The sequence below is a fragment of the Microchirus variegatus genome (assembly GCF_963457635.1).
Source record: "Microchirus variegatus genome assembly, chromosome: 18".
Classification (NCBI taxonomy): Eukaryota; Metazoa; Chordata; class Actinopteri; order Pleuronectiformes; family Soleidae; genus Microchirus; species Microchirus variegatus.
Genome location: NC_139819.1, coordinates 10,065,290 through 10,091,950, shown reverse-complemented (window position 1 = coordinate 10,091,950; position 26,661 = coordinate 10,065,290). Strand labels below are relative to the sequence as shown.

The 26,661-nt window shown below is 40.1% G+C and overlaps 1 protein-coding gene across 1 annotated transcript in view; it reads right to left on the bottom strand.

Annotated features, from left to right (window-relative positions):
• The window catches only part of dock8 (dedicator of cytokinesis 8), a gene marked incomplete at its 5' end in the record, with an annotated part of 53,716 nt that overhangs the window by 10,695 nt on the left and 16,360 nt on the right, over positions 1–26,661 (bottom strand). The window contains 32 exons of the mRNA XM_083905167.1: positions 439–597; positions 2,971–3,123; positions 3,418–3,552; positions 5,647–5,743; positions 5,818–5,905; positions 6,446–6,572; positions 6,742–6,924; positions 8,121–8,272; positions 8,542–8,705; positions 8,930–9,069; positions 9,194–9,349; positions 9,441–9,554; positions 9,690–9,839; positions 10,276–10,371; positions 10,851–10,943; positions 12,304–12,482; positions 12,612–12,776; positions 13,506–13,740; positions 13,883–13,978; positions 14,401–14,502; positions 14,700–14,844; positions 14,944–15,014; positions 15,520–15,637; positions 16,427–16,589; positions 16,930–17,023; positions 17,238–17,374; positions 17,522–17,681; positions 17,779–17,859; positions 18,045–18,194; positions 22,918–22,984; positions 23,611–23,696; positions 24,336–24,545. Coding sequence (XP_083761293.1) covers positions 439–597; positions 2,971–3,123; positions 3,418–3,552; positions 5,647–5,743; positions 5,818–5,905; positions 6,446–6,572; positions 6,742–6,924; positions 8,121–8,272; positions 8,542–8,705; positions 8,930–9,069; positions 9,194–9,349; positions 9,441–9,554; positions 9,690–9,839; positions 10,276–10,371; positions 10,851–10,943; positions 12,304–12,482; positions 12,612–12,776; positions 13,506–13,740; positions 13,883–13,978; positions 14,401–14,502; positions 14,700–14,844; positions 14,944–15,014; positions 15,520–15,637; positions 16,427–16,589; positions 16,930–17,023; positions 17,238–17,374; positions 17,522–17,681; positions 17,779–17,859; positions 18,045–18,194; positions 22,918–22,984; positions 23,611–23,696; positions 24,336–24,545 — 4,266 coding nt within the window. The remainder of the gene's footprint in view (positions 1–438; positions 598–2,970; positions 3,124–3,417; positions 3,553–5,646; positions 5,744–5,817; positions 5,906–6,445; positions 6,573–6,741; positions 6,925–8,120; positions 8,273–8,541; positions 8,706–8,929; positions 9,070–9,193; positions 9,350–9,440; positions 9,555–9,689; positions 9,840–10,275; positions 10,372–10,850; positions 10,944–12,303; positions 12,483–12,611; positions 12,777–13,505; positions 13,741–13,882; positions 13,979–14,400; positions 14,503–14,699; positions 14,845–14,943; positions 15,015–15,519; positions 15,638–16,426; positions 16,590–16,929; positions 17,024–17,237; positions 17,375–17,521; positions 17,682–17,778; positions 17,860–18,044; positions 18,195–22,917; positions 22,985–23,610; positions 23,697–24,335; positions 24,546–26,661) is intronic.

Genomic DNA, 26,661 nt, shown 5'->3' with positions numbered 1-26,661 from the left:
CAATGTCATATACACTACCGTTGAAAAGTTTGGGGTCACCAACACTAATTTTTCCATTAAAACTCACACATTTGTTCATCAAAAGAGTTGTAGAATGAATAGAAGATATAGTCAAGACATTGACAAGATTCTAAATAATTGATAAAATAACTGTTTTCTAATCATCCAATAGCCTTCTAACACAATTAGCAAACACAATGTACCATTAGAACACTTAAGAGATGGTTGCTGGAAATTGGCCTCTATACACCTATGTACATATTCCATTAAAAACCAGACGTTTGCAGCTAGAATAATCATTTACCTCATTAACAATGTATGGAGTGTATTTCTGATTCATTTAATGCTATACTCATTGAACTCATAAGGACCCCAAACTTTTGAACAGTAGCGTAGTAGCCTGTGTTTTGTGTGCAAATAGTGTGTTTTATTACATACCTGTGAGGGCAACTGCGTGTTCTGCATCTCAGTATCCTCCCCTGCATATGCCAGGATAGTGCAGAGCGAGCGTCGCAAGTATTCGTCCTGGAAGTCTGACGACTTGCCCACCAATGAGGCCAGCGACATGGTCACCTGCATCTTCACCCTCGAGAAGTTCTGACGGAGACAGACAGTCAATATCACTATTTTTACATCTGTGGCAGTTTAAGATGAGCAAATAGTAATGATTTGCAATAATACTGCAACTGTGTGATGAGTGTTTAAGACTATCTGACAGTGTGGTTTTCTTCTTTCATTGCTATGTCTACAATATTTGCACTGTGAGCACCTGGGATCGTTTGAAATGGCATTTCATTATGAAGTGTAAATGCGAGAGTGACAATAAAGGTTGAGCTGAATATCCACTCCAAAACACTCTAAAATGATACATTCACTGCAAGTCAGGAAAAAGGGTATTTAATATATTCAATAGCAGGTCTTGGCCCACATTACATACAGTATTCCGAGGCAAACACAGCTTTGCATGAAGAAGAATATTATTTTCTTCGCTCCCTAATTCACCTCTAAACTGCTCGGTTACCATTAAAGTGCCAAGAACGACTAATGCATGTTTACCTAAGGAAAAAAGGCTCTTCTTCTCAGAACCATTCTCTATTTTTCAAACACATCACATATATTAATACCTATTAAATGCAGTTAGCTCGTTTGTTTTTGCACATTACTTTTTTTAATATTTAAAGTCAATAAGCTGATGTTTCTGTCCAATGCTTCTTCCCTTTCCTTGTCTCTCTATTTTTCACACTACCTGTCTAAAACAAAAGACCTGACAAACAGCCATCCATCTTCAGCAGGGGAGACGGTGTGTGTGTGTGTGTGTGTGTGTGTGTGTGTGTGTGAGAGAGAGAGATTGTGCTTGTGTGTGTGAGAGCCCCCATCTATCTCCAGCATGACCAGCTAAGCGGGAAATGATCTCCCATTAGCACAGACATAATCACCCATGGATCATCTCTACGGCCCCATTCTGTTCAACTGAGCATGGAGCCAGCGACTAACCACCCATCACTGCCCTCTAACTTGGTGTGTGTGTGTGTGTGTGTATGTGTGTGTATGTGTGTGTGGACTCAAAAGAACCCTAAATGATCGCGTAAGTCAACAGAAAAAGCCTCCGTCTTTTCTCTCTCTGACCCATTTTTGATCCATCCCATGTGTACCAGTTTCTAGTCATGTTTTTTTTTTTATCTTTCTTGGTTCTTTGAAAAAACAGCAACAGATATTTTCACTTCACATAAATGTGTGCGACAGAGGACAGAGCGAGACGAGGGTGGATGAAGGGACGAAAACGTAAACAGAGAAACGATAGGAACTCCTGTGTGAGGGAGTCAGATTTTTTTTATATATATATACACACCTACATATAAACAAACATACAGAGGGAAATACTCCCTTTAAAGTGGACACGTCTGTGTGTGTGTGTGTGTGTGTGTGTGTGTTTGCTCCATGGACTGGTGTCTGACTTTCATTAAAGTGTGCAGACTGTAAACACAGGAAATATCGACGGCAATGAAGGCTATCGAACCAGCAGAGAAAATGAAAGAAGATACTCTGTCTTCCCTCTAAACCTGCTTTGCTTTGGATTTGTCTCACGTCAATTTTCTTTTGTTTTCTTCTCCTTTTTTTTTTTCCCTCCATCACTGCATTACCCCTGGCCAAAACATTGCGCTATCTCTATTATGATTTCCTCCTTTCCGCCTCGTTCACGTTCTCTTTCTTCCTGCCCCTAAGGCAGATATACTCACACATTCACACATATAGATGTACTGACGCGCGCGCGCGCACACACACACACACACACACACACACACACACACACACACACACACACACACACACACACACACACACACACACACACACACACACACACACACACACACACACACACACACACACACACACACACACACACACACACACACACACACACACACACACACACACACACACACACACACACACACACACACACACACACACACACACAGGTCTGGCTTTCATTACTTAAAGAGGGCTTGGAACATGGCTAGGGAGACAGTGACATATCTCTCTGCTCTTTTTCTCAGAGACACATCCTTCAGCAGAAACTTTCTGCAGCAGCGCGCTCAAAATAGACATGGAAATGATATTAAAGCTAAGCAGGAGCGGAAACGCAAAGATGGGATAAAATGTGTCTGTGCCTTTGTATCGTCACTGGGAAAACGTATCGTGAGCAAAGCTGAACTCTTGTGTGCGCCGAAATTGAATTTAATCTGACATAAATGCATTTTCTCCTGAAAGCTTCGATGTTAGATAAGGTTTTATCTGACAGAGCGGTAGCACATGCCTGACATTTGCTACGCCGTGTGTGTCTCTGTGTGTGTGTGTGTGTGTGTGTGTGCATCCTCACAACCCAGCACAGCGTAAACACAGAATCATATTTATATGTGATTACATGGTTTCCGTGTGTGAGTGTGTGTGTGTGTGTGTGCTTACACTGGCATTACTGTAGCTGTATCTCATGATGAGATAGAGGGTGGCACAGGCCTGGCTCCTGTTCTCATCAACAGGGCTGCTGCAGTAGTGGAGCACCTTCTGGCACAGGTCGGCACACTGCTCCGCCTCCTCCTCAAACAAGAGGTCTCCGAACTGCAAACAAACACACCGAGATACATGATGCCAAGGTAGTATACACACACACACACACACACACATATATATATATACAAAAATAATCTCACTTTTATCAGCCGTTACCACCACCCACTCAAATAAATAAGAAATTTTAATGTAGACACAGATAGTGTTCATGTAAACACACCAACCCACACAACATCCTACTGATGTACAACACAACACACATACAAACCTGCCTCATCAGGACCAGGTTTTGGTCTGTTTCTGTGAAGATCAGTATTCACACACAAACACATTCAAAAGTACCTTGACAACAAGTGCTCGGAGCGTGCTGAAGGTGTGAGAGAGGAACAATGTGCTCTGGTTGCAGGTAAGCGAATGCAGCAGGACCTTCAACACCCCTCCGACCACGCTGTCCTTGCAGTCGGCCAATGGCACCGCCTGGACATGAGACACATGGAAGCATTAACAGAGCAACTAATAATAACTACACATGCAGATATACAGGGGAACCAGTTGGATGAAAAAGCTAATGTTTAAAGTGTGTGTGTTAAGTGACTAAAATATATATCTTATGACTTGTGAGACTGTGTTACTGTACTAATCACCTCATTGGCTGCCAGCCATTTTCAGGACAGAATTTTTTTTTTTGTGAACAATTTTTTATTCAATTTATGTTTATTATATTGTTGACAAAAAAACAGAAGGTGCAACCATCTATGCACATATACGTACACATGTAAACCTGTACATACATCAGGACAGAATTTTGACTATTTTCAAGACCCACAAAACAGTGTGTTCTATGACTAGGAAAACACCAAAACTACCAAAAGAAAGAGTAGACTTTCTACTTTCATCAGACATCATTGGCAGTGATTTGTACAGTATTTGAATTGACGTCGATATATCTCATTGGCAGCCAATGAGTTAACAAATCTGAATGATTAAAAAATAAGATTTCAAGTAATGTAAAATTTAGCAACATTGTCTGCTCTAAAGCACTAGAGGTGTGTCCGATGGAGCCGAACACACACTCACACTTAAGTAGGGACCAAAGCAGCTAAACACTTATGTTTGTCAGTGTTTGTACGGACTATTAATGTAAATGCAACAGTAAAAAACCTTGAAATAACGAAAAGTAAAATTGAAAAATATAAATCTTTAATAAAAATAAAAAAACTATAGTGAATTGTGTGTTTACCAAACTAACTAAAACTAAGTATAATGGTAGTGAAAATATGCTTGGAAATTTATTTCATACATAAGCCTTTTAGGTTCATAGTTAAGAGAATTTATATTTTCTCGGCCCGCTGTAATTTCGAAAGGTTGTATTTGAGACAGCCTTTTCATTCATAATACAATGTTTTCTATTTGTTTTTTGTTTACAGTGGTTTTTTTTGTAATGGAATATCTAGCTGGGTATTTATACTATGACCTTTTTTTTTTTAATCTTGCGCCTGGCAAATACTATTCGATTTTTTTTTTTTTTTTTTTTAAACTAAGCTAAAACTTACAAAAAATTTAATAAAAAATAAAAAACAAACAAAAAAAAAAAGTAAAAAATAAAGACACTAAAACTCATGAAAAATCCCAAAGAACCTTACTTATTTGTCAGCACTTGTAAACAATATAAACGTAAACGCTTCAGGACCAAGACCAGTTGTGTAACAAACATCACAGTTCAGTTACATACTGTATATAAACACAGCACTGGTTTAGCTGCAGTCCTGCCCTCTCTCTCTCTTTCTTTCCCTTTATCCTCAGTACAGGCAGCCCCAAAGTAAGAGCCTGTTCACCTTTCTGCACATTTTTCCACGATTAAGACATCTCAACTACCTTGCAAACCAAAAGGCAGCGATGTAGGAGCAGGTGCAATTACTCACGAGTCGACGGTAAATCACTGACAAAGCGCTGCCAAGGGGTTTTTTATATTGTTACAGCATTTGAGAAAGAGTTATGGTAACTATGACTGTGGTGCGTCAGTGAGCCATGTTTTAGCCGCACCTAAAAATCCCGAACAGAACACTGGGGAGAAACTGTTTCCAGTCTTTACTCCACATTTCTGACATGCAGTATATACAGTAATGTGTGATGAGGAGAATCTATGCACTTTAAAGTGTTTAGTTACACAGATCACACAAGTGAACAACAGCAGCATAAATATAGATTCATCGAGATTATATTCTTTCCATGTGTGAAGGTATATTAAACATATCAATCTTTGCGTTCAACTTGTTTTCTCGTCTGCATTATGGCAGCTCACAGAGTGATATAACACATACAGCATTTCTCGTAAGAATCACATTTCTCCGGCTTGACTTAGAGCCTTAAAATCATTCTCAAGAAAGAAAGCTGAGCGGAGCTCATTTCAGCAGCCTGTGAGGAAATGTTTTAGTATATCAATTATGCAGGAACGTAAATGGATTTTTATATTAGGGCTTGCTACTGACAAATATTTGTTTTGTTGACTATACAAATACATTTACAATAACAAAAGCACAATTCCATAACGTAGTGTTTGTTTTTTCTGACCTGGACGATGGTCTCCAGCAGGTCCAGTACGATGAGGTTTGTCTCTGTGGCTAAGTTACCACTAATCAAAGCCTCCTGATCCAGCTCTGCTTTAGTCCTGGAGAGAAAATGAATATAAGTGAGACAGAAAAAAGAGAAATCAAAACATTCACCACAAAAGATGTGACATACTTGTCGTGTCGGTCATTGGTCTGTCTCCACTGAGTGAGGTCTTTCCTCCAACGCAGGTTCTCTCTCTGACCCAAAGTCCTATCTGTTCCTTTGAGTGATTCAAAGGCAAATAAACACATTTTATTTTTAATTTAATACAGCTCTAAGCCAACATACGGTACAGTCATGTTTAAACGGTGCATGACACCTGCACAAAATGGAACTGGAGGATTGGATATAAACTACTGATAATGTTGAACATGTGTGAGCTCACTAGTTTTGAAGGTAGACGGTGACAAATGTCAAATTGTGACTCGAGCTGCAACATATTTCCATAATCGAGTAATCGTTTGGTCTGTAAAATGTTCATCTGTGTTTGTCAAACCTGGAAATAATGAGGTTCTCAAATGTCTTATTTTGTCCCCAGACCAAAATTATTCAGTTTTTAATGGTTTCTTTGTTATTTGGAGTAAAGAAAGTAGAATATATTCACATTTAAGAAGCTAAAACAATCACAAATCTTGTTTTAATAATGAAAAAATCTTAAAAATAGCTGACGACTCATTTATTAATCGATTAATTAAGTTATTGTTTCAGCTCTAATGTGACCAGGTTGTAATCCTGAAGGTGCATGGGGAAAATACACTACCTCCGACTCGTCTCATCATTTCACCGCGGGCTCCCATGCCTCTCAGCAGGGCTTCTTCCAGCTGCAGCTTGGCCTGCTGGGACTTCTGCAAGGCCTGGGTGCTCACTTTGTCACTGCTCTGTTTACCCTACACACACACACATTTCTGCATGATATATACATATGCAGTCAAGGTATACATAGTCATGTGTATATAAACATTGCAATATTTATTATATATATATATAAGAGTCTTAGAAGTGCACCGACTCAAACCAGAAGAAAGAAGGAGAAAGTAAATAAACAAGAAAACTGACCCTGTACTCGAAGCAGGACACGCAGATGGTGAGGAGCTCCAGCAGCTTGTTGAGCTGTGAAGGAGGCATATCTATAGTCCAGCGCTGAATCAGACTCTTCTCTGCGTTCTTCATCACCCACAGGAAACACACCAACAGGTGGCGACTGGTGTCTGCTGCCAGCGTGGCTACAGATTTACCTTGCTGAGAAGAGGGGAAGATGTAGAAAAGGCAGATATGACCAAGATGGTGTGGTGTGATATATTGATCCGACTGAAAAAGCAGGAAAAGTCAATGTGTACATTTACTGTATCTACGGATACCGATATCAGTCCGATACGTTTATGAAGCTGTTAACAACACATTTGTGCCAAGTCATTTCAAAAACATAACTGTGGAACAAATATAGTGAAAGAAGAAAGAAACAGCCCAAACATGACTCCGCTAAAACAAGTCCCATTGACTTGTACAGTAGACATAGACAGACAGATTTCATGTTGGTTCCAGTGAAGCGTTGCTCTTATTCCCATCTTAATAGGTGCTAAATCTACTGCAAAGTCATTTACTTTCATTTGTGTGATGATGAATTGTTTCTATACAGGGCTACCGCTGCTATACTGTGTGGCAGCTTTGATAAATGTTTTCATTAACCTCCTAGTGCTCCAGGTCTCCCACCAAGAACCCAGTTTCGAGGTATCTGTTCCACAGCAGGAGAGAGGGGAGTTCACCAGAACCGGCGTCATCAACATTTGTCGCAAACATATTCACCAAATTTCACTTGGGTATTTGAAAATAAGCCGCAACATTTCTTTCTGTTGCTGAAAGTAAAAAAGACTCAAATATTGTTTTTAGTGGAACAGCCTCGAAATGAAGAGCACTCTGGAAGCCGCCATGTTTGGATTTGTGATTGATCCCAGGCTGATGGCACAAACTTAGTTTTTTTTTTTTAAACCGAACAACAAAGAAAAAGTGATTCATCGCTCGGAAAAAGCTATGAAAGCCAAAGAGAATGGCAGCAGTCAGTTTTTTCGTTGCCTGTGTTGTTGCTGTAGCTACACTTGATGAATGTGTTTGTCAGGGAGGACGACCCTGTTCACTTATGATGCCAATGCCTGCCCATAAACCATCTCCTGCAGATGTGTGCGTCTGTGTGTGTGCGTATGTGCATGTGTGTGTACTGTATGTTTATGTGTGGTTTTTCCACGATGGATGAATTGTGTGTGCAGCTCTGACAGCTAATCAATCTACTTCACAGCAGCTCACCTGTTCAGAGACAGACAACTTACAGCTACAATCGCACACAAACACATAAACACATGCAATTATGAACTTTAAAAATGATTTTTTTTTTTACTTCAGTTTATCACCTTCATATTAACAAAATCATTTCAAAATTTTACCATGGACGCCATGGAAACGAGCACATTCCGCCCCAGTGTGTTGAAGGGGTTCCCGGCGATCGCCAAGGCAACAGACTGATTGATGGGTGGGACATTTTCAAGGTCATCCTCAGGTACGCCCGTCTTGTTCTTCCCGCCACGTGTGTCAGAAACTACAGAGACAAACAGGGTCAAATACTGTGTTTAACTGAAGGTAGGGAGCCCGGAGTGCTAAAATAGACATGAGAATAAATCATTTCCACAGCTATGATGTCCATGTTTCACTGGGGATTACAGTTACAGCGAAGGTTAAAGAAAAAGGATGACATTACGGCATCACAACAGCGGAAAATGCAAAATGAAAAACACTGACATTTTTGTGGTTGGCTGCAAACTTTAAAACTCAATCTATCAATGTAAATGTGCGTGTGTGTGTGATTACCAGTGAAATCCAGGTAATTTGTTGAGTCGATGATAATCCCCACTAGGGGGAGGTAGAGAGTAGCCACCTTGGCTCTAACTTCAGGTTTAATACATCGATGGTCAAGATCATGAGAACACAGCAGGCTGTAAATGGCATTGATGGCCTTTCTCTGGACTTTCCCCCTTTAAAATACACACACATATCACATGTCGTACCTGAATCCACCAATAACATTATAAATAAACTGATAACATTTACATTTACATTTACAGATTACGATCTTTTAGTTTTCACTGAAAATAATGTGACATGACTTGAAGAAAGCTGGTTAAGCACCAACTTAGATTACAGATTTGTGGTAATGGGGTTATAGGAGGAAGGCTATAATACGTCTGTGTTTCCTTACCCCTCTGACTCCATGTCGAGGGCAGCACTGAGCTCCGTCAGCAGCAGACCTGAGAGGTAGTGCTGATGCTTGAAATCCTGAGAAAGCTCAAACAGCCCCAAGATCCTCTGTTGCTCCTGGAAACTACTCGAACCAGAGCTCTGCGATGAAGAGAACCACGAAATATGGGTCAGATATTTGTTTCATACGAACAGAACTACTCTTCAAGAGGGCTACTGTTTCTATTCTTTCTACTTGCTAATAAAGGATGGTAAAAGGAGAGACCTGTGAGGAGATGGATGGGCATGGCGAGGCAGGGGCAGACGCAGGGCTGCTGAAGAAGAGGCTCAGGTTGAGGTAGTGCTCATGACTGCACAAGATTCGCAGGAACTCCAGGCGCATGCTGATCAATGTCGGCATGGAAACACTTTTAGCCGACATCTAGGAGAGAAAGCAGGCAAAATTGATCACTTTATTCAGGGTTTTACACAAGCAAAATGCAGTTGTTCACAAATGTTTTGTGTTATTTCACCTGGTTGCAGTAGTTTTTCACCAGTTGGAAAACAAATCCTCGATCCATGAGAGACAACAGGTCATAGAGGAAGAAGGCCAGGCTAATGTTGACTTTCTCTGCTTGCTCTACCTCCTAAAAACGGCAACAATCAACAAACAGAGCTAAGTGGATCTTGTCGATCGCGCCGACCCGCGGTGTAGAGGGCACCGCTGACATAATGACCACTGAGGCCGAAACTGCCTCCGCCAAAACAAGCATTGTCCATACCTTTTGTTGTTTGACGAGGATGGTGCCGATCTCTGCTGTAACCACAGAAACAATGGTGGTCAGGTCGTCTTTAAATCGGTCGGAAAATCGATTTCTTCGAGGGACATTGTGCTTGTCCAGGTAAGACACGTGTTGGGCCATGCTTTTCACCTATTCAAGCAATCACACGTCAAGCAAACAAACATGAATCATGGAATATGAACCCTGCATGGAAAATTCCAGTGACAAAGACTAATGTGATTTAATCTGATGATTAACACACAATCACTCAACGTGCCAAGTAACGTGACAGATGCAAAGTTGATTTGATAAAAAATGCGGCCTGACAATAAAATCTTAATTTATCATATTCTATTCTCATTTTTCACTCAAATTACTAAAGATTCCTTTAAAGTGAGTGTCTTTTAGATATGTTTTTTTGACTGACATAGTAAACGGGAGGTATCGGCGTGAACGTGGAAGATAATTCACTTTCAAAACCCAAGAATTATGTTGTGAATTTCAATAACGGGGTGGTGTCAATCACACTTACATCTTTTTCTAACATGAAAAGCATGCGCACAAACACACGTAAACACAAACTGACCAGTAATTCAAAGAAGAACCAGGCATATTTATACACGTTCTCTCTGCAGACCCCCGTGCTGACGACCATCTGTAGGGCCAGCTCCTCGTGAAACTGCTGTAAGACAGAAAACACACAAACTACAGTGAGATCCGGCCTCTTTTTGTGGTGATCGCTGATTAATTTAATACAGTACATCTCCAGAGAAACTAAGTGGGAAATCATTTCTGGCTGAGCATTGAATGACCAGGGGAGAAACAGGACACTAAAGAGTGGCAGTATTGCTGTCCTTAGTGTCACACTGCCCCCATGTGGTCACTTGTGTTAATTCAGAGTCTGCAATGCACTGATAATTCTGACAGCATTGATTAAGTAGCTTGAGCTTTGTAATGTACCATCAATCAATTACTATTAAGTACATAAAAATTATAATTATTATCGTTACTGACATCAAATTATGCTTTTAATAGAGATGTTTTGTTTTCCCACTGACACTTATTGATAGAAACCTCATTTAGCTGAAAATGATCAAAATCCAATATGTTGTGTTATTGAGAAAATGCAAAAGTCAAAATTAAGAAATTAAAGCGTTTCACCTTTCTGTTTGAGGGACGTGTGTTTCCTGCGGGATTCTGGTGGTTGTTTACTTCCACATAGGTGGACATGCGGCAGCCCGGGTTGTTGAGACCCTGGGGACGGAAAACACAAGCAGGTTCCGTCATCACGTTGAACATGATGGATGCTTTCATTAGAGTGGGTGGCTCGTGGTCTATTACAATACCTAATGTACTGAGGGAATGAATACCAAATTACTGGGGGGGGGGGCTTTTTTGTGTGTATTAGGGAGTGTGGTGAGCTGAGTGACTGTGCATGTTACAGCAGACTGTCATTATCAGGTTATCAAGTGGTTAATTCTACTTTTTAACTCAATCGTTTATTATACAAACGTCATATGTTCCAGGTTGTAACATGAAAAGTTGTATAAATAAATATGAATCCATAGGATCGAGGAACTTGAGCAAATAAACGTGAAACATGTATCTCTGGAGCCTTCCACGATTCTCCATGTGATCAATAAGAAATGGTGCTTCCTCCAGTTGGTCGGGAATGTTAATAGTTACCTGTGATGAAGGCTGGACTGAACTGTGCTGTGCATGTGAATTAAAAAGGTCTCTGATATGGTCTCAAATATCAATGGCACAGTGGATACTGGATTATTGTTTGCCCATAACACAAGTCCAAAACATGTTATTCCTGTCCACACCAACAGAGGAATTACAAGTACAGTTTTGAGTGAAAGACTCATAACATAACACACAACGTCCACGCCCTCTTCATATGTGTGTCACACTAAAAAGGGTTCATGTGGAAACAAGAACCACAACAATACCACTGTTACAATCATAATGAGCCATATTCCTTAATTAATACATCCAGCCGTCCTCCCAGACAGGTTTGTATTAAGACGTGAAACATGACACACAGGGAATTTTCACAGGGAAAATTAAATATATATATATATACGATATTAAAATCTCCAATAGAAGCAGTCCATTCCGCTCCAGCACTTCGATTGTGATCACATGGGCTCTGCGTGTTGCTTTTGTCATACATACTGTTGCTGACTATTGTTCTCCGTTTGAGTAATATAACTTGATCAAGTCTTTTCTAACATTCCACACTACAAAATAAGTAATCCAAATATGTATGATCTGTATTGATATTGTATCGGATCGATATCGGCCAATACTCAAGACTACAATTTCGGTATCGTGAAGTGAAAAAGTTGTTTCAGGAGATCCCTAGTTTGTTATATAAATATATAAATATAATATAATATATAAATATATAAAACCATTTATGAGCCTCGCGATGGAAATGGCTCTCAGAGAATATTATGGTAAAAAGTTCAATTTTAAAACTTGAAATCAATGTTATTGTCCTCTATGAACAACATAGTCTCGCAGCATCTAGAACAGCCTCCACTAGTGAATAAAATTGAAGTCTCCTGACCTTCAGAAAGATTTGATTCGGTGAAACCATGCATACCTTGGCAATGAAGAGGTTTTTAATCTCAGCGTCTTCAGCAGACGTGTGAGGGCCAGGGATGTCAGGGTTGCTGCTGCTGCGGATTCTGGATTGGAGAAGCATATTCCCGACTGTGGCCGCTGTGGCCCGACCCATGGTGCTGTAACGACTCTCTGTCGAAGGTATCGCACCGTCTATACCTAACCACAGATACATTCACAGACACACAAACACAAGTCTGGTTTTCAGCTCTTAAAATAACCAAAACAGAAACAATCACAGGAAATGTGCCACAAAGAGGAAATGGTAAGAAATCAATGTGTCACTACCTGCAATTGTCACGTCTTGAGTGGGATCAGGCAGACGAAACACCCAGTAAAGGTAAGTCGCCAAGAGGCTGTTCCTCCCCTGCTGGTCCCTGATCAACTCCTGGCTGTTATGAAGACTGTTGACGATGGACACAACTGATTCGAAGGCTATCTGTGCCAGATTGGCTGTGGAACACAGTGGTAAACACAAGTTTATTAGTTAATATTCATGAAAAATGCCTGTTAATTTTTAAGCATTTCAAGTACAGTACATAGTCTATGGGACACTACGCCTCCTTACTTGTTTTATAACATCTGGAAACATTTTCCTGAGGAGTTAAAGTCTCAGTCACAAGTTTCAACTCTTCTTCAATAGAATATGATGTCAATTTTGTAAATTATGTTCCCATATTTAGAAGAAAATGAGTGGAACATCAGTGTGACTGAAGGCTGTTTCTGGAGGCTTCAAAGCATGAGTTCATATTTTTAGTGGTGGTTGCCAGCATGAATGAATTGTATGAATTCTAAGACAATTTGCACACCTATCACAAATATGTTATGGTTTAAACCAACTAATGGAAAAATACTTAAACTGGTCAATAACTGGGAAAAGGGAAATTTGGTTTGGAGGTATTTTAACAAAAAGACTACAAGCTATAGATGATAAAATGAGGACTATAAACTACATGTGTTAATCTCTTCAAAATTCCCCATTCTCAGACCACGTCTGCCACAGTCGTGCATGACTAGCTGAACTAACCCTATGAAAATATATACACATAAAAAGATACAAGACCAGTTAACTCTTTCACTGATATTTTTGAACACTAAAAACTGACTGAAAAATGTTTGGGCCCCAGGTGTGTTGTTATTTCACTGCAACACCCAATCATTTAAATGGATGTACTCCCTCACCGGTCTGGCCAGCAATGACCATGGGCTGCATGATGAGGGTGAAGAGTTTATCCAACACCAGGTGAAGGAAGAGGACCAGAGGCTCTAAACTGGACGAGGACAGGGAGACGATGCTGAGCTTTAGCTCGTGCTCCAGCTTGTTCTCTGGAATTTTCTCTTCTCTGACGCGCAGAGGGAACGTAGCTCCGCCCTCCAGGGCATGGCAAAGCGTGAAGAAACGCTCCAGGTGGTTGTCCTGGTACAGAAAATTGCACGAGCGGGAACAATGTGGGGGCGATAAGAGGGATGACGACATGTAGGTTTACGTTAATGTCTGGTGCATGACAGACCGTCATCCTATCGCTGTGTTTGTGTTTGTGCGTTCAAACATAACTCACCTGTGTGTGTACAGACGACACAGCCTGGATCTCCAGGTTGAAAAGTCCTTTATGACTCTCCATCCACTTCACTGGAGGAACCTGAGGAGGAAGTTTCTACACAGGGAAATATATGTCAGTCTGCATGTTTCTCCAGGCTATAAAATGCCTATGACCTTTTACCTAAAAACAGAGAAAAGGACTAGGCACTAATAATATATATATTTATATGACAATAAAACTTTGTTATAAGTAATAACAAAGGTTCAGTACATAACGATAATGTGTTTATGCACAGTATAAAAACTCTTTGAGATGACACAGCATTCACATTTAATTGTTTACCTTAGAAATGTTCATTGATCATGATCATTTGATAATAAAGACTGAAGCAAATCATTTTTATCTTAACTGTTTTGGTCATATCGCCCAGCCCTACATGTATGAAATGTAGTATTTAGTATAGTAGATTTTAGCGGCGATCCAGGTACACTCTCTGCTCTCTTTCTGTGAACAATGACACAGATGGACGTACATACCTCGGGCGTGTGCAGGGAATAGTTGGCAGGTAGTCGATCCAAGACGATGGGCAGACAGAACTGACCGATCTGCAGCCGGTCATTATGCAGTATGGGCAGCCACTGGATCAGAAGCAAACAGTATGTCAGCTACAGGGGTTTTAACATCAGACTGTATATGCTACACCTGGCAGCTGATCTTTCTTAATTGTATTTGTCTTGTATTACTATTAAATAAATGTGATGCTATGATAGCTCATTTGTTAACCGACATGCTGTACATTACTATAACATTTCCATTTATATATATAGCTACTCACAGAGTATCCGATGAGTGTCTCACAGCTGGTGCTCTGGTTCTGCTTCTGTTGGCAGCTGATGTGGTAGAAAGTGAAAAGCAAGTGATGTCTCTCTGTCAGGAACGCCGGGAGAGCCAGCTTCACCTCCTCATAAAAGTCTGGAGACCTGAGACAACGAAAGGAGGAGAGATGTGGAGTTACCCCAGACTGCCTATGTAACAAAATGAAGCTGTCACAAATAATATCATCAGTCAAGTGTACTTGCTTGTTATGGTAGGTAACGGGTGTGTAGATTTCGCGCATTAATTCAGGGCCACCAGATTTCCCGAAAATGACCTGAGAATAAACACAAATTACAGATGTAATAAATTAAGATTCAGATTAACACTGACCAATGCACATTAACATGATAACATCAGAGTATGTATTTCCAGAAGTTAAATAAATCGTTTGGTAACACTTTAGATTAGGGAACACATTAACTAAGTGCTTACTAACATGCATTTACGTAGCATACTAGCCCTTTAATAGTAAATATTTAGCACCTATTACCTTATGTAGGAGTATACATATATATAGCTATAGGTTATGTAGATTAAGGTGTTAATATATTCTTAATGATTCCTAATAAAGGGCTAGTATGCTACTTATTTTAGTAAGCACCTAGTTAATTGTGGGTTAATATGTGTTCCCTAATCTAAAGTGTTACCGATTGTTCATTTATATAATGTACACATTTTTACCAAGCATGCTTACTAAACTAATCCGGAGAAATACCTTTCACCATCATAATACATAATATTTATGTGATGTAAAAGTGATGATAAACAGCAGCACTCACAGGCAGGGAACAGGTGGTGTCTTCTCCGCTCATGAACTGCATTTTGATGGTGATGTTTCTCGCTGATGTCAGTCTGTTGACGAAGTTGAGCCTCTGGGGGTAAATGAAGAGGAGGTTCCTATAGAGACACGTGGAGATAATGACACAGAGACACTTAATGTAAAATTATTTCATTTAAAAAAATGCAGTTATAATGTACATCACTAGGTGGCACTGTTTCCTAAGAAAAACGCCTCAGTCATGTAATGGTAAGGTGACAGTAAATGTCACAGAAAAAAAATCAAAACAACCCGTAATTTAGAGTTGCCTTTAGTGGTTTAAATACAACACTGTAATCTGTCCTGAAATCCAGAATATGGGGACCTACCACACAATCTACTGTACAAATGCTGAGAGAACAATAGCATGTAATTACCTTACAGAGGATTTGTTCACACATGAAGTTACTAATGTTTTGTAACAAGAGGAACCCATTTTAGAGCTGAACTTTGGGTAGAAGCAAAACCCCCGCTGCCTTGTTACTGTTGAACTACGCTGCAGTTTTGCAGGTTTCATGGACAGAAAATGCCTAAAAATAACCCAAAAAGGAGCAAAAGCTCAAAGTGATGTCAGCTCTTGAGCGACAAGCATAGCATGACAGCTCTCGTTGCTTCTGGCTTTCCAGAGCAATAAAAACTGCAAGAGCTAACAAACCTGTTCAAACTGCAGGCTCTGACTCATTTGTTTTTTAAAAACCATCTTTTTTTAATTCGTCCTGTGGGGGATGAAGGCATAAGCGGTTTCATCTGACTATCTTTTTTTTTTTTTTTTTTTTTTTTAAATATACTTGTTGGATCAGGTTGTTTTGTTGTATGAACAGAAAAAAAGTGTGTGGTCACTCAGCGACACAACACACCATGTGACTAACCTGTAAATGGTGTGAGGCACATAAACCTCATTGGATGGGAACTCCAGCACCTCTTTCACAGGACGAATGTTTTTCTCTGCCACTGGTATGAGAGGGATGAGCTCAGTGGACAAACATCCCAGCGGCATATCGATGACCGGGGACATGTCCAGTTTTATGGAACCTAAAATGCACGAGATAAGAACAGACTTCTGCTTTTATAACAATTAACAACAACCTATTTCCCCCTCCTGTCTATTATGTTGATTTTATTTGTATAATCAGTGTATATATTTTTATTTCTACATTTAGAAGAAGTTATGTTGCATGCGTTTGTGTATTGTATGCATTTGTGAAAAGATTAACATTTCTTTTAAGCGGTATGGAACACAAGGTAACCCATAATGTGTCATCGTTTACAGTTGCACACTGATAAATTTAAGTCTCTGTCCAGTCAGGCTAAGCAGAGTGGCTGCTGACTGTACCTTCAAAATAAAATAAAATAAAATAAAATGAGAGATGACCTGGTATTGTCTTGATTCTTCTCTGTGGAGTAGAGCTTTTCTTGATATCAGCCAGAAACTTGAGTAAGTCCTCATCGCTCAAACGATCTCCTTCCTGAGACACACACATACACAAACAAAGAGTCAATTTAAATCCCAGTTAATGAGTGAATTATGCACAATACAGCATTATAATATGAGTTCAGTTGCAGCCTTTTAAGAAAATAGCAGAGACAAGGCTGGGCTGACTACATTGTCATTATTGGTCTTAAGAAAGAAGTACACATTTTTTAACATGTCAGCCAGGTGTGTGTGTGTGGCAATCCAACCTGTTTGAAGATGGTGCTGATAGTGATGGTCGCAGGTTTGAAGGAAGAAATGTTACAAAACTGATCATCGATGGTGCTGAAACGTTCCGAGTTCCTCCTTGGAAGCTGTGCTTTCCGGTCAATGCTGCTGGATTTAGCTGAAGAACAAAAAAGTGTATAAGGTGATAGGTCACATGATACACACAATCAAAGGAAAGGACCTCTAAAAATGCAAAGTCGTCACAAAGATTCCTGTCAAGCATAGGGCACTCATAAGGTCAACACACACAAGCAAACACACACACCTCTTAAACTATCAGAGTCGGTGACATCACGGTCTATCGCAGCAGTCGAGATGACATCCATGACATTAACGGTCGCCCAAGCAAAAGGCATGCGATAGCGACCCAGCCTGTGGCAGAACGCCTCCGCCTGGCCTCGCAGCTTCTCAAGTTTGTCCTTATTCTAGAGATGAAATACAATGAATTGCCTTTAAAAAAAAAAAAAAAAAAGACACACTGTACATGACATTTATAGTGATTTGCAGAAATGATCAAGTTACCTTGGAAGAGTCAGATTCTCTCAGTGTCATGTAAGGGTCAGCACAGTCACTGATCTCTCCCTGCTGGAGAACCTTCTCAATCTGGAACACGGACAGGAAGTACATGAGCCAAATCAACATCTCAGCATTAACGACACAAAAGAACATCTATAGTTCAACGGCAAAGGCAAAGTATATGGAGCAAGAGATGTACACTGAATTACAGGGTATATAAAAACTGCGACACACTGTTCTTTTTCGATAGCTGGTATGGATGTCATTTTTACCTTGATGACCAGGTAGATATCTGGGGAAGGGTAGGTGACGGAGAAGATGGCTGATCTGGCCAGGGTGGACTGATCCACGTGTGGCGTGTGAGGTTTCAGGAAGTTTTTAAACTGCTCTGAATTCAGATCACAGTAGAAGTTCTCCGATATCTGTAAGGAGATAGAAATGAATGACTTTCTATGACGTTTTTAATGGTGCAGGAACAGCAGCAGTTGTTATTGGCTCATGCAGACATGAAATCAGGCGGTTGTTTAGGGAGCACTTGATTTGCTTTGCATTGGATGAAGCCAAAAAATCCTTGCTCACAATTTAAATTATGATTGCGCTGCCTGACTGAACATCAAGGTTTATTTTTAGCAGTAGACACCCCACTTCTGACACTTTCATGTACCTGTTGCAGTTTCGCCTCCTTGCCTGCAACATTTGTGACATAAAATGCGGCACACTCTGTGAGCAGCGTGGAATGTCACCAGACAACATGAGATCCAAATACCACCACACTGAGGAACACAAGAGAAAGTTGTGCAGTAATGGTGTAAATGTAAATGAATAAATAAAAAGTTACACACTACAGCAGGGGTGTCAACTTATTTTAGTTCAGGAGCCACATACTGCACAATTTGATCTCTAGGGGGCCGGACCGGAAAGATAACCACATAATAACCTATAAACAACAAGTTTTTCCAAATTGTTCCTAATATTATACTGAAGCTTACCATTTACCACACTGCATTACAACTTTCATATCACAATGGATCTACAAAGGCACAAAAATTTAGTCACAGGTATCTGGAACTGAAAAATATGGTATTTCACAGTATGATTAAATCATACTGTGAAATTTTAACAAATTCATCCTGCAGGCCAGATTGGACCCTCTGGAGTGCCTGTTCTGGCCCACGTGCCGTACGTTTGACACCACAGCCATATTGCTGAAATCTAAAGGAATTTGTTTTAAAAAAAGACTCCAGGATACATGGTTTCATATAAACCAAATACTGATCCTGAAATATCATCTGTTCAGTCCACTCTACTGTTTCTCCACTCAGATCCCCAATGACCTGAGGCTAGGAACACAGCCATATGTCTTGGTCTGGTCTGGCCATATGTGTCATGTGATACTATCCACTGGAAAGCCATTAACTGCCGTTTTTTTTTTTCATTCTGCTCATCCCGTAGGACGTCCATTACACTGACCACACCAAGGCAGACTGCTCGTGTGCCAAAACCAACCCCAGTATCTTAAAGGGACACTGATCAAATGACACACTCTGGAGATGTAATCTCGGTAGATCACAATTGGTAAAATCTTATCTTGTTAATATTGCCCCAAAAAGTCTTGGAAAAAAATAAACCCCTGCACACGTTTTTTGATTGAAATGACCCCGTTCACTTTCACATGAGGTACAGATTAGAGCATTTGTTTCAGATGGTCTCAGCGGACGAGTCTACCTCTTACTGACAAATAACTTCGTAGAAATCAAAGGCAGCTGACTTGTACGGAAAACTTCAAATTTGCATTTAAACAGAAAAACATGTCAAGTCTGCACGTGTGTGTGTGTGTGTGGATTCTGTGAAATATGAGGAAATAATCCTAACATAATATAAGATAACATTATTTTCAGATGTACACTTTTCAGAACTGCTTAGCTTAGCATTAGCAGCCATGTTGCATGATTTAAGCAATACTAATGGACCTATTGTGTAATAGCACTAGAACTGCAACTAAGGATTAATTTTGTAATCGATTAATCTGTTGATTATTTTCTTGATTAATCGTTTTGTCCATGAAATGTCAGAAAATGTGAAAAAACGTTGATCAGTGTTCGTCAAACCTGGAAATGAAGATGTTCTCGAATGTCTCATTTTGTCCACAAACCAAAATGTTTCAGTTTTAATGATTTCTTTGTTGTGTCGAGCAAAGAAGCAAAGAAATGTTTACGCATTTAAGAAGCTAAAACAATCAGAAATCTAGTTTTAATAATGAAAAAAGCTTCAAACCGATTATCGGAACAGCAGGAGACTGAGTATCCACCACATACTGTATGTCTTAATGCTGTCGTCTTGTTCTTATCACTCTTTATAACCCCCCCATTAGAACGTATAGTTTTTGTTTCCATATATACACTAAAGCCTGTGTTTTAATATACATGAATCTGATATCCTAAGTTGACCACTCGGTGGGTCAGATTCTTTGTCTGCACCTCGGCTCAGGGACCAGAGGGACATGATTAATAGCCGTAGTTTTATTTGGAATTAACCGAACATCTGCTGAAGATTTCACAGATGTGAAAACAACAAAACCGACGTTGAACGAAAACCAAACACAGACATAGCAACATGATTCCCCATGGGACACGGGGAGACAGGAGAGAGCATGTGATGTCGGGGAAATGAGGAAGTAGATATTGGATAATAAGAAACATAACACTCTTCAGGAGGAGCAGACAAACGGTTATTTGGAGCAAAAGAGCAATAAAAAGAACGACAAGATTTAACACAATTATATCGCAGACAAAACAAGCTCAACAGTTTCTTCCTCACTCACACAGGGATACATTTTTAAAGTCTTTCACGGTCTGGATGTGTCTCTCCTACTCAACATGAAGTTGGATTAACCTCCATATGGAAGAACTCCAATTCAGCACAGAATAGAACTTTCTTAATCCCCTAACAGTGGCAGATACATAATAGATGGAATAATGAATAGATAATCTATCTATAAAGCAAGTTGCATCTGTCTGTCTGTCTGTCTGTGACAGGCATATCTCGCTAACCGTTAGTCAGATCGCCCTAAGACTTTGGATATGGGTTGAGAATGGCCCGATGGTGTGCATCCTTGATTTTAAATTTTTTTGGAGGAATAAGAATTTTCGCTGATTTATCATGCCGCACTTTCGCTGATTTATCACGCTACACCGGGCAGGCAGCGGCTCATCAGCAGCAGCTGCGCTGTCTGGAGCGGGGAGGTGGGAGTGAAGAGGCTGTCCTCGCGGTGGGTGAGACATTTTCACACAGTTCACCGCAGAACATGGTAATGAAATGAAATGACGAGGTGTCCATTCACCAATACGCATGCTACTAATTTGGGGCTAACTTGGCGAACCTGTTTCCAAAGGTAAGCTAGCGAGGCTACGATTAGCATTAGCGTAGGGCTAACATAATACAAAAACTGTGCAACCTCAATTGGCACAACGCAAATGTTTTCACTTTCAATTATCATTAGCGTAGCTAGATGTTGTGACTGTCAGCCACTCCCACTATAAGAACACATACTTCATAATATTTATTCATAATATATACAAGGTAAAATCCAATGTGATGCAAATACAAAAATGTCTAAAATATAGTCACTTTCAACAAGATGGCCTGTGACAATGTAACATAAAGGACACTGTAACAACTTCTGTACATCCTTCAAATTTCATTTTGTGTCAACTGACTTACCTTCATGTCTTAAAGTAATGGTGCACTGTCATTTCTCTTTAATTAGTTGAGTCATTCTTACCATTACAAGGATTAGAACAGTTGTCAAATATGACTATTCACTGTACAGACCTGCACAACACAGCTGATGCACTCAAACATAATGGGAACCTCTGAGAACTCCCTCCAAAACTCTTGGAAAACCATTCCAGGTGACTAACTCATGAAGCTGAGTGAGAAAATGCCAGGAATGTTCAAAAGCTGCCATCAAAGCCCAATGTGGCTACTTTGAAGAATCTTAAAATATAAAACATATTCTGGTTCCTTTAACACTTGTTTTGTTTACTACATACTTCCATGTGTGTTCCTTCACAGTTTGGATGCCTTAAAAATAAAAACAAATACAAGAAAAACCTTTGACTGGTACTGTATATTGCTTCCTTTGCATCCCAAGATCAGCGTTGATGATTAATAGGTCATTTCCAAAATTAGGGGCTGTTGAATTGCTTTATTGAACTTGACTGCCTGCGTTAGAGCATCAAGCTAGACAACAGCTGCGCACCACTGAGACGAGGGGAAAGGCCGGAGGCTTAATAAACCCCATCTCATCTGAGAGATCCATGAGCACTTAAGTACAGACTAAGTCCTTCCATCCTCTTCACCCAAAAAATCCAGCTGTGTAAATCCACAGAAAACATGCAAACAGCCATCGTGGCTGACTGGGAAAATGTAGCGCAGTATTAGTGGCGATAGAACCAAAACACGACCACCCCAGGAGCATAAATATGTGATGAGGATGATGAGACGTAAAAACCTTGTAGATTATGCAGGACGTACTAATGGTCATGACAGAAGAAAACGTGCAATTGTGTTAATGTTTTTCAGACATTTTTCTCAGGAAATGTGAATTATTTTTTTGCCCTATTTGACAACCGTCACCACATCTGCGGTCTCAGCGTCAGTGCCACATATGGGCACGGAAGCTGAAATGACTTGTGTGACTCAAAAGTGCAGTGACACAAGTTTCCTCTCACTCCCATTCATACACAGTCTGACACAGATGAAGACACAGTGCTAGCAGGCAAGACAATGAAGGATTCTTGCACTAAAACAGATTATCTCAGAAATGACTTGTGCTTTAAAAAATGGATGCTGTTCCTTATTTATCCAGACTGATTTTCTAAATTGATAGAGATCAGTTATAACAACGTTGTATAGGAGGTTTACGTTTTAAAACAGCATTTTGTGTTATGATATTACAAAAATGAATTTGTGATGTTTATTCTGCGTTTCTTTTATTTAAGTGTAGTTTTCAAATTCATCATGAGTACATCATCTGAGAGACATTCTGACAGTTTCCATAACAAAACACACACAGAAAAGTTTCCAAACTCTCATATTTCTTAGATTAGAAACAACCCTGAGGCAAGATTAGAATTTCCTCACCTTTTTCTTCTCTTTCAGGTCGTACAAGGCCATTGTGGCAAACACGGGCTCAATATCAATCTCAAACCTGTGAATCCAAGAGGAGAAAATGTAATTTAGCGAGTGAGGCAAAAGGTGCAAGGTATAGTGAATATCAGCATTCCCATTCCCAAGTACTTCCAGCTGCTGTGGTCAAATTCTATTCTATTTCTGCCTCTTCTATTCTATTACTGTGGATGATTGTTATGATGAGAAGTGACAACATGGATTATAGTAAGTGATGACATGTTTGAAATGAGGGTCAAAAGAGCTGAAATGAAGCTGCCAAACCATAGCAAGCTGAAAAATGCATTCAACTCAAACATTGGCAGTTTTTTGAGTATGCAGTGTACACCAATCCCTCAGGGAGAGGGAGGAACAGTGATTTTCTGCAGAACAATTCCTGCACATCACTCCTCCACCCTCCCACAGTGCTCTATCCATCTCATCTACTGCGTGTCATTTTGAGCCAGCTCACTCAGACTCTTAATTCATGATCGAATGTGAAACGCAAGAATTCCAAGTCATTTTCATAAACGGAGGGGGTCATTTATTTACGTTTTTAACACAACCAACAGCTGGTTTCTTGTCCAATTTTCTTATGAAACAGAAGACAGCTGTTAAAATGTCAGCGCTGTTCTCCCTCCTACATTATAACGAATATGTATGACATACTTGATGGCCTGGCACCGGACCAGAATGCGGTCTCCAGTGTGTTCTTTTGGGCAGTCAGGAATGGGCCGGATCTCCACTGCATCTTCCTGGAACACAAATTCATAAAAAAATGTCAATATAAAAAGGGAAAAGATTGAATTTTTAGATTTAAAGTTGCAAGTCAACATCAGAATGGAAAGATTTACTTAATTTACTCCAAATATTACTTTTTCTATGGCTTAAGATATGTATTTCCTTATTTTATTTTTATTTGTTTAACCATTATTTAACCAGGAAGTCTCTTGAGACCGAATTCCGTTTTATGGGAAACCTGATCAAGACAGCACCTATGTAGAGAAAGGGTGCAACTATTTATTACACTTAAAGATTATTTTCATATATGATTAAAAATCCCCCAGAGATCCATGTGATGTCTACAGATTTCACTTTTCATTCTAGTCTAAAGTCCAAAGGTATTTTGTCAGTTTCAGTATGCGGTAGAGCTGCAACTAACAATTATTCTCATAATCGGTAAATCTGTCGATTATTTTCACGATTAATCAATTAATCTTTTGGTCCATTAAATGGCAGAAAATGCTAAAAAAAAAATGTCTTGTTATGTCCTCAAACCAAAATGATTCAGTTTGAATGATTTCTTTGTTATATGGAGCAAAGAAACTAAGAAAATATTCACATTTAAGAAGCTCAATCAATCAGCAATCTTGTACTTTGACTCCATGTCTCACCTCATCAGCTGGTGGGTACAGTGCAAACAGCTCAGGGTGTCTATGTCCCTGTCGCGCCTCCTGGTTAAAACGGTCCAGCTCCTCATGGCTGCTGAAGGCCAGCAGACCCTCCACTCTCTGGTCCGGAGTTAAACACCGCAGGTTAAAGTCGGAGGAGGTCAGCGTCCGGCCAGAGTCATCACTCAGGCCAGCTAGAGTTGGAGACTTGACCTGGGGCAAAGACAGAAAGAACGGTGGTGGGTGGTGGCCAGGACAGAAAGAAAAGGGTGGTAATGAAAAGATGTGTGGGGGGGGGAGGGGTTGAGCAATAGGAAAAAAACTAAATAATGGGCCAAGAAGGTGTCATTGAGAGAGAAAACAATTGGAAATGGGCCCAAGTGAAAGAATAATACATTGGTGAATATCTGGTCCTTTTGAATATTAGCAGCACTAGCAGCACAGGGACGGGTGAGGAAAGAAGCAATGTTCCCACCCAACAGCTGAATGACCATGTTTTTTTGAGCAGTAGAATTCACATGGGCGCTTCTTGGGTGTTTTCAGTCATACTGCAACCTGTTTGCAGAGTGGGAATCTCACAGAGTTGTTGGTCAGAATTTTATGTTTTTCTGGGTTTCACTGAGAATATTTAATTATTTATTTTAAATAGTTTTGACATTGTTCTTAATCTCTGATCCTTATTTTGTCATTCAGGAATGAATAAAGTTTTGTGAATCTGACAACTGAACCCTGCTATACAGAGAAAAACACCGACTCATGCGTGAACTCGGCCTCAACAAGCACCAGCTGGTCCTCCAAGTATCACCTCGACACTCAACGCGGCGTTTAATGAATACTCGCCAACATACACTTTATTCAAAACACAGCCTCTATGGACATGTTGTCAGCAGAGACAACAAACAGACTGTCAGTTTTGGCCGGAGAGACAATGACAGCCTTTCTTGTTTTTCCTGATCAAAGCTCAGTCGTTGTTGACTAGAATGTGGCATATGTTCAGAATAGTCTTTGGTTGGTGTTAGTCTATGTTGAACATGTACAGTCAGACAATTGTGTGTGCATTTTTCATTTGACTTTCCAACGTCCTGTACTACATGCGGGGTGGTATTACTCACTTGTTGCTTGTTGTATCGACACGTTGTGCATTAACTTATCAAATTCTGTAACTGGAGATCTCCCAGCAGGCTTGAATTATAGCAGCAAAAAGCTGAACCACTGAACCAGAGTAACAATGGCCAACGAAGCTGCATGCAAGAAACTGCATTTTTTTTTTTTTTTACATGCTTTCCCAGCTAAGGTTACAGCCTGGCATTAACTTGCAGAGTTAATCCTAATCTACTGATGTGACGTAGATGCCATGAGAGGAAAATCTAAAAAATGCACATGAAGAATTCTGCTGCAAATGTTTTCAATTTATAATTCTTGAAATCACCAAGTCATACAAGTGTATATGAATTGAAAAAAAATATTTCAACATAAGCATCCTGGATTTAAAGAGAAATGTGATGAGTTGATTGAGAGAAATTAGCTTTAATACTATATTAGTATATAGTTTGCTTTCATTTGTTTCAGCTGTCTCTTTATATTATTGTAGTATTGTAATGTAGAATTATAATAACTCCAGCTCATAATATACCTTTGCACATACAGTGATATAGAGAAATGGAACCAATTAATCCCTCTTGACACTAAAAATAACAGAATGAAACGTCATTTGTTCATCAATGAGAGGGCCCAGTTTGTCAAGGGGACCATGAGGAATCACCCAGACTTAGCTTTGGGGTAAGGCATAACCTCCCGTGCTACATACTGCTTTGGTCAGTCCCCCCCCCCCTAACCCACCCCTCTGTCCCTGTCTCTTTCACTCCCATCACCCATCAGTCTCAAACCCAGTTCTAACACCACAGGCAAGGACAGAACCCAAGCTTCCACTCTGGTGAAGCTTCACCCTGTTGAGGCTCCGCAGCACCATCGCACCATGATCCCAGGGCTGTTTCTAAAGCAGCCCGGACCATAAAAGCAGCAACCTATTTAGCGCCGAGGAACAATAGTGCTGTTCTTCCCTGCTCTGTCCCTTTGCTTTCTGGCATGTAGATTATGCAGAAGACAACGGCGGTAATGAGGGCCCTTTTGGTTTGAGTGATTAACCAGAATTGGCAAGGATGCAACAACAGGAGGGGGGGCTTATGAGGGGGCTGGTGAGGAGAGCTGGTTGGGTAAGTAGCTTGAGGCTGGATTGGCTGCGACTGCCTGACGCAAGAAGCTCAAGATTTGGCCATTTAGAAAAGGGAAGTGGAGAGAGGATGGGAACCTGGCTCGAAATCACATCGAT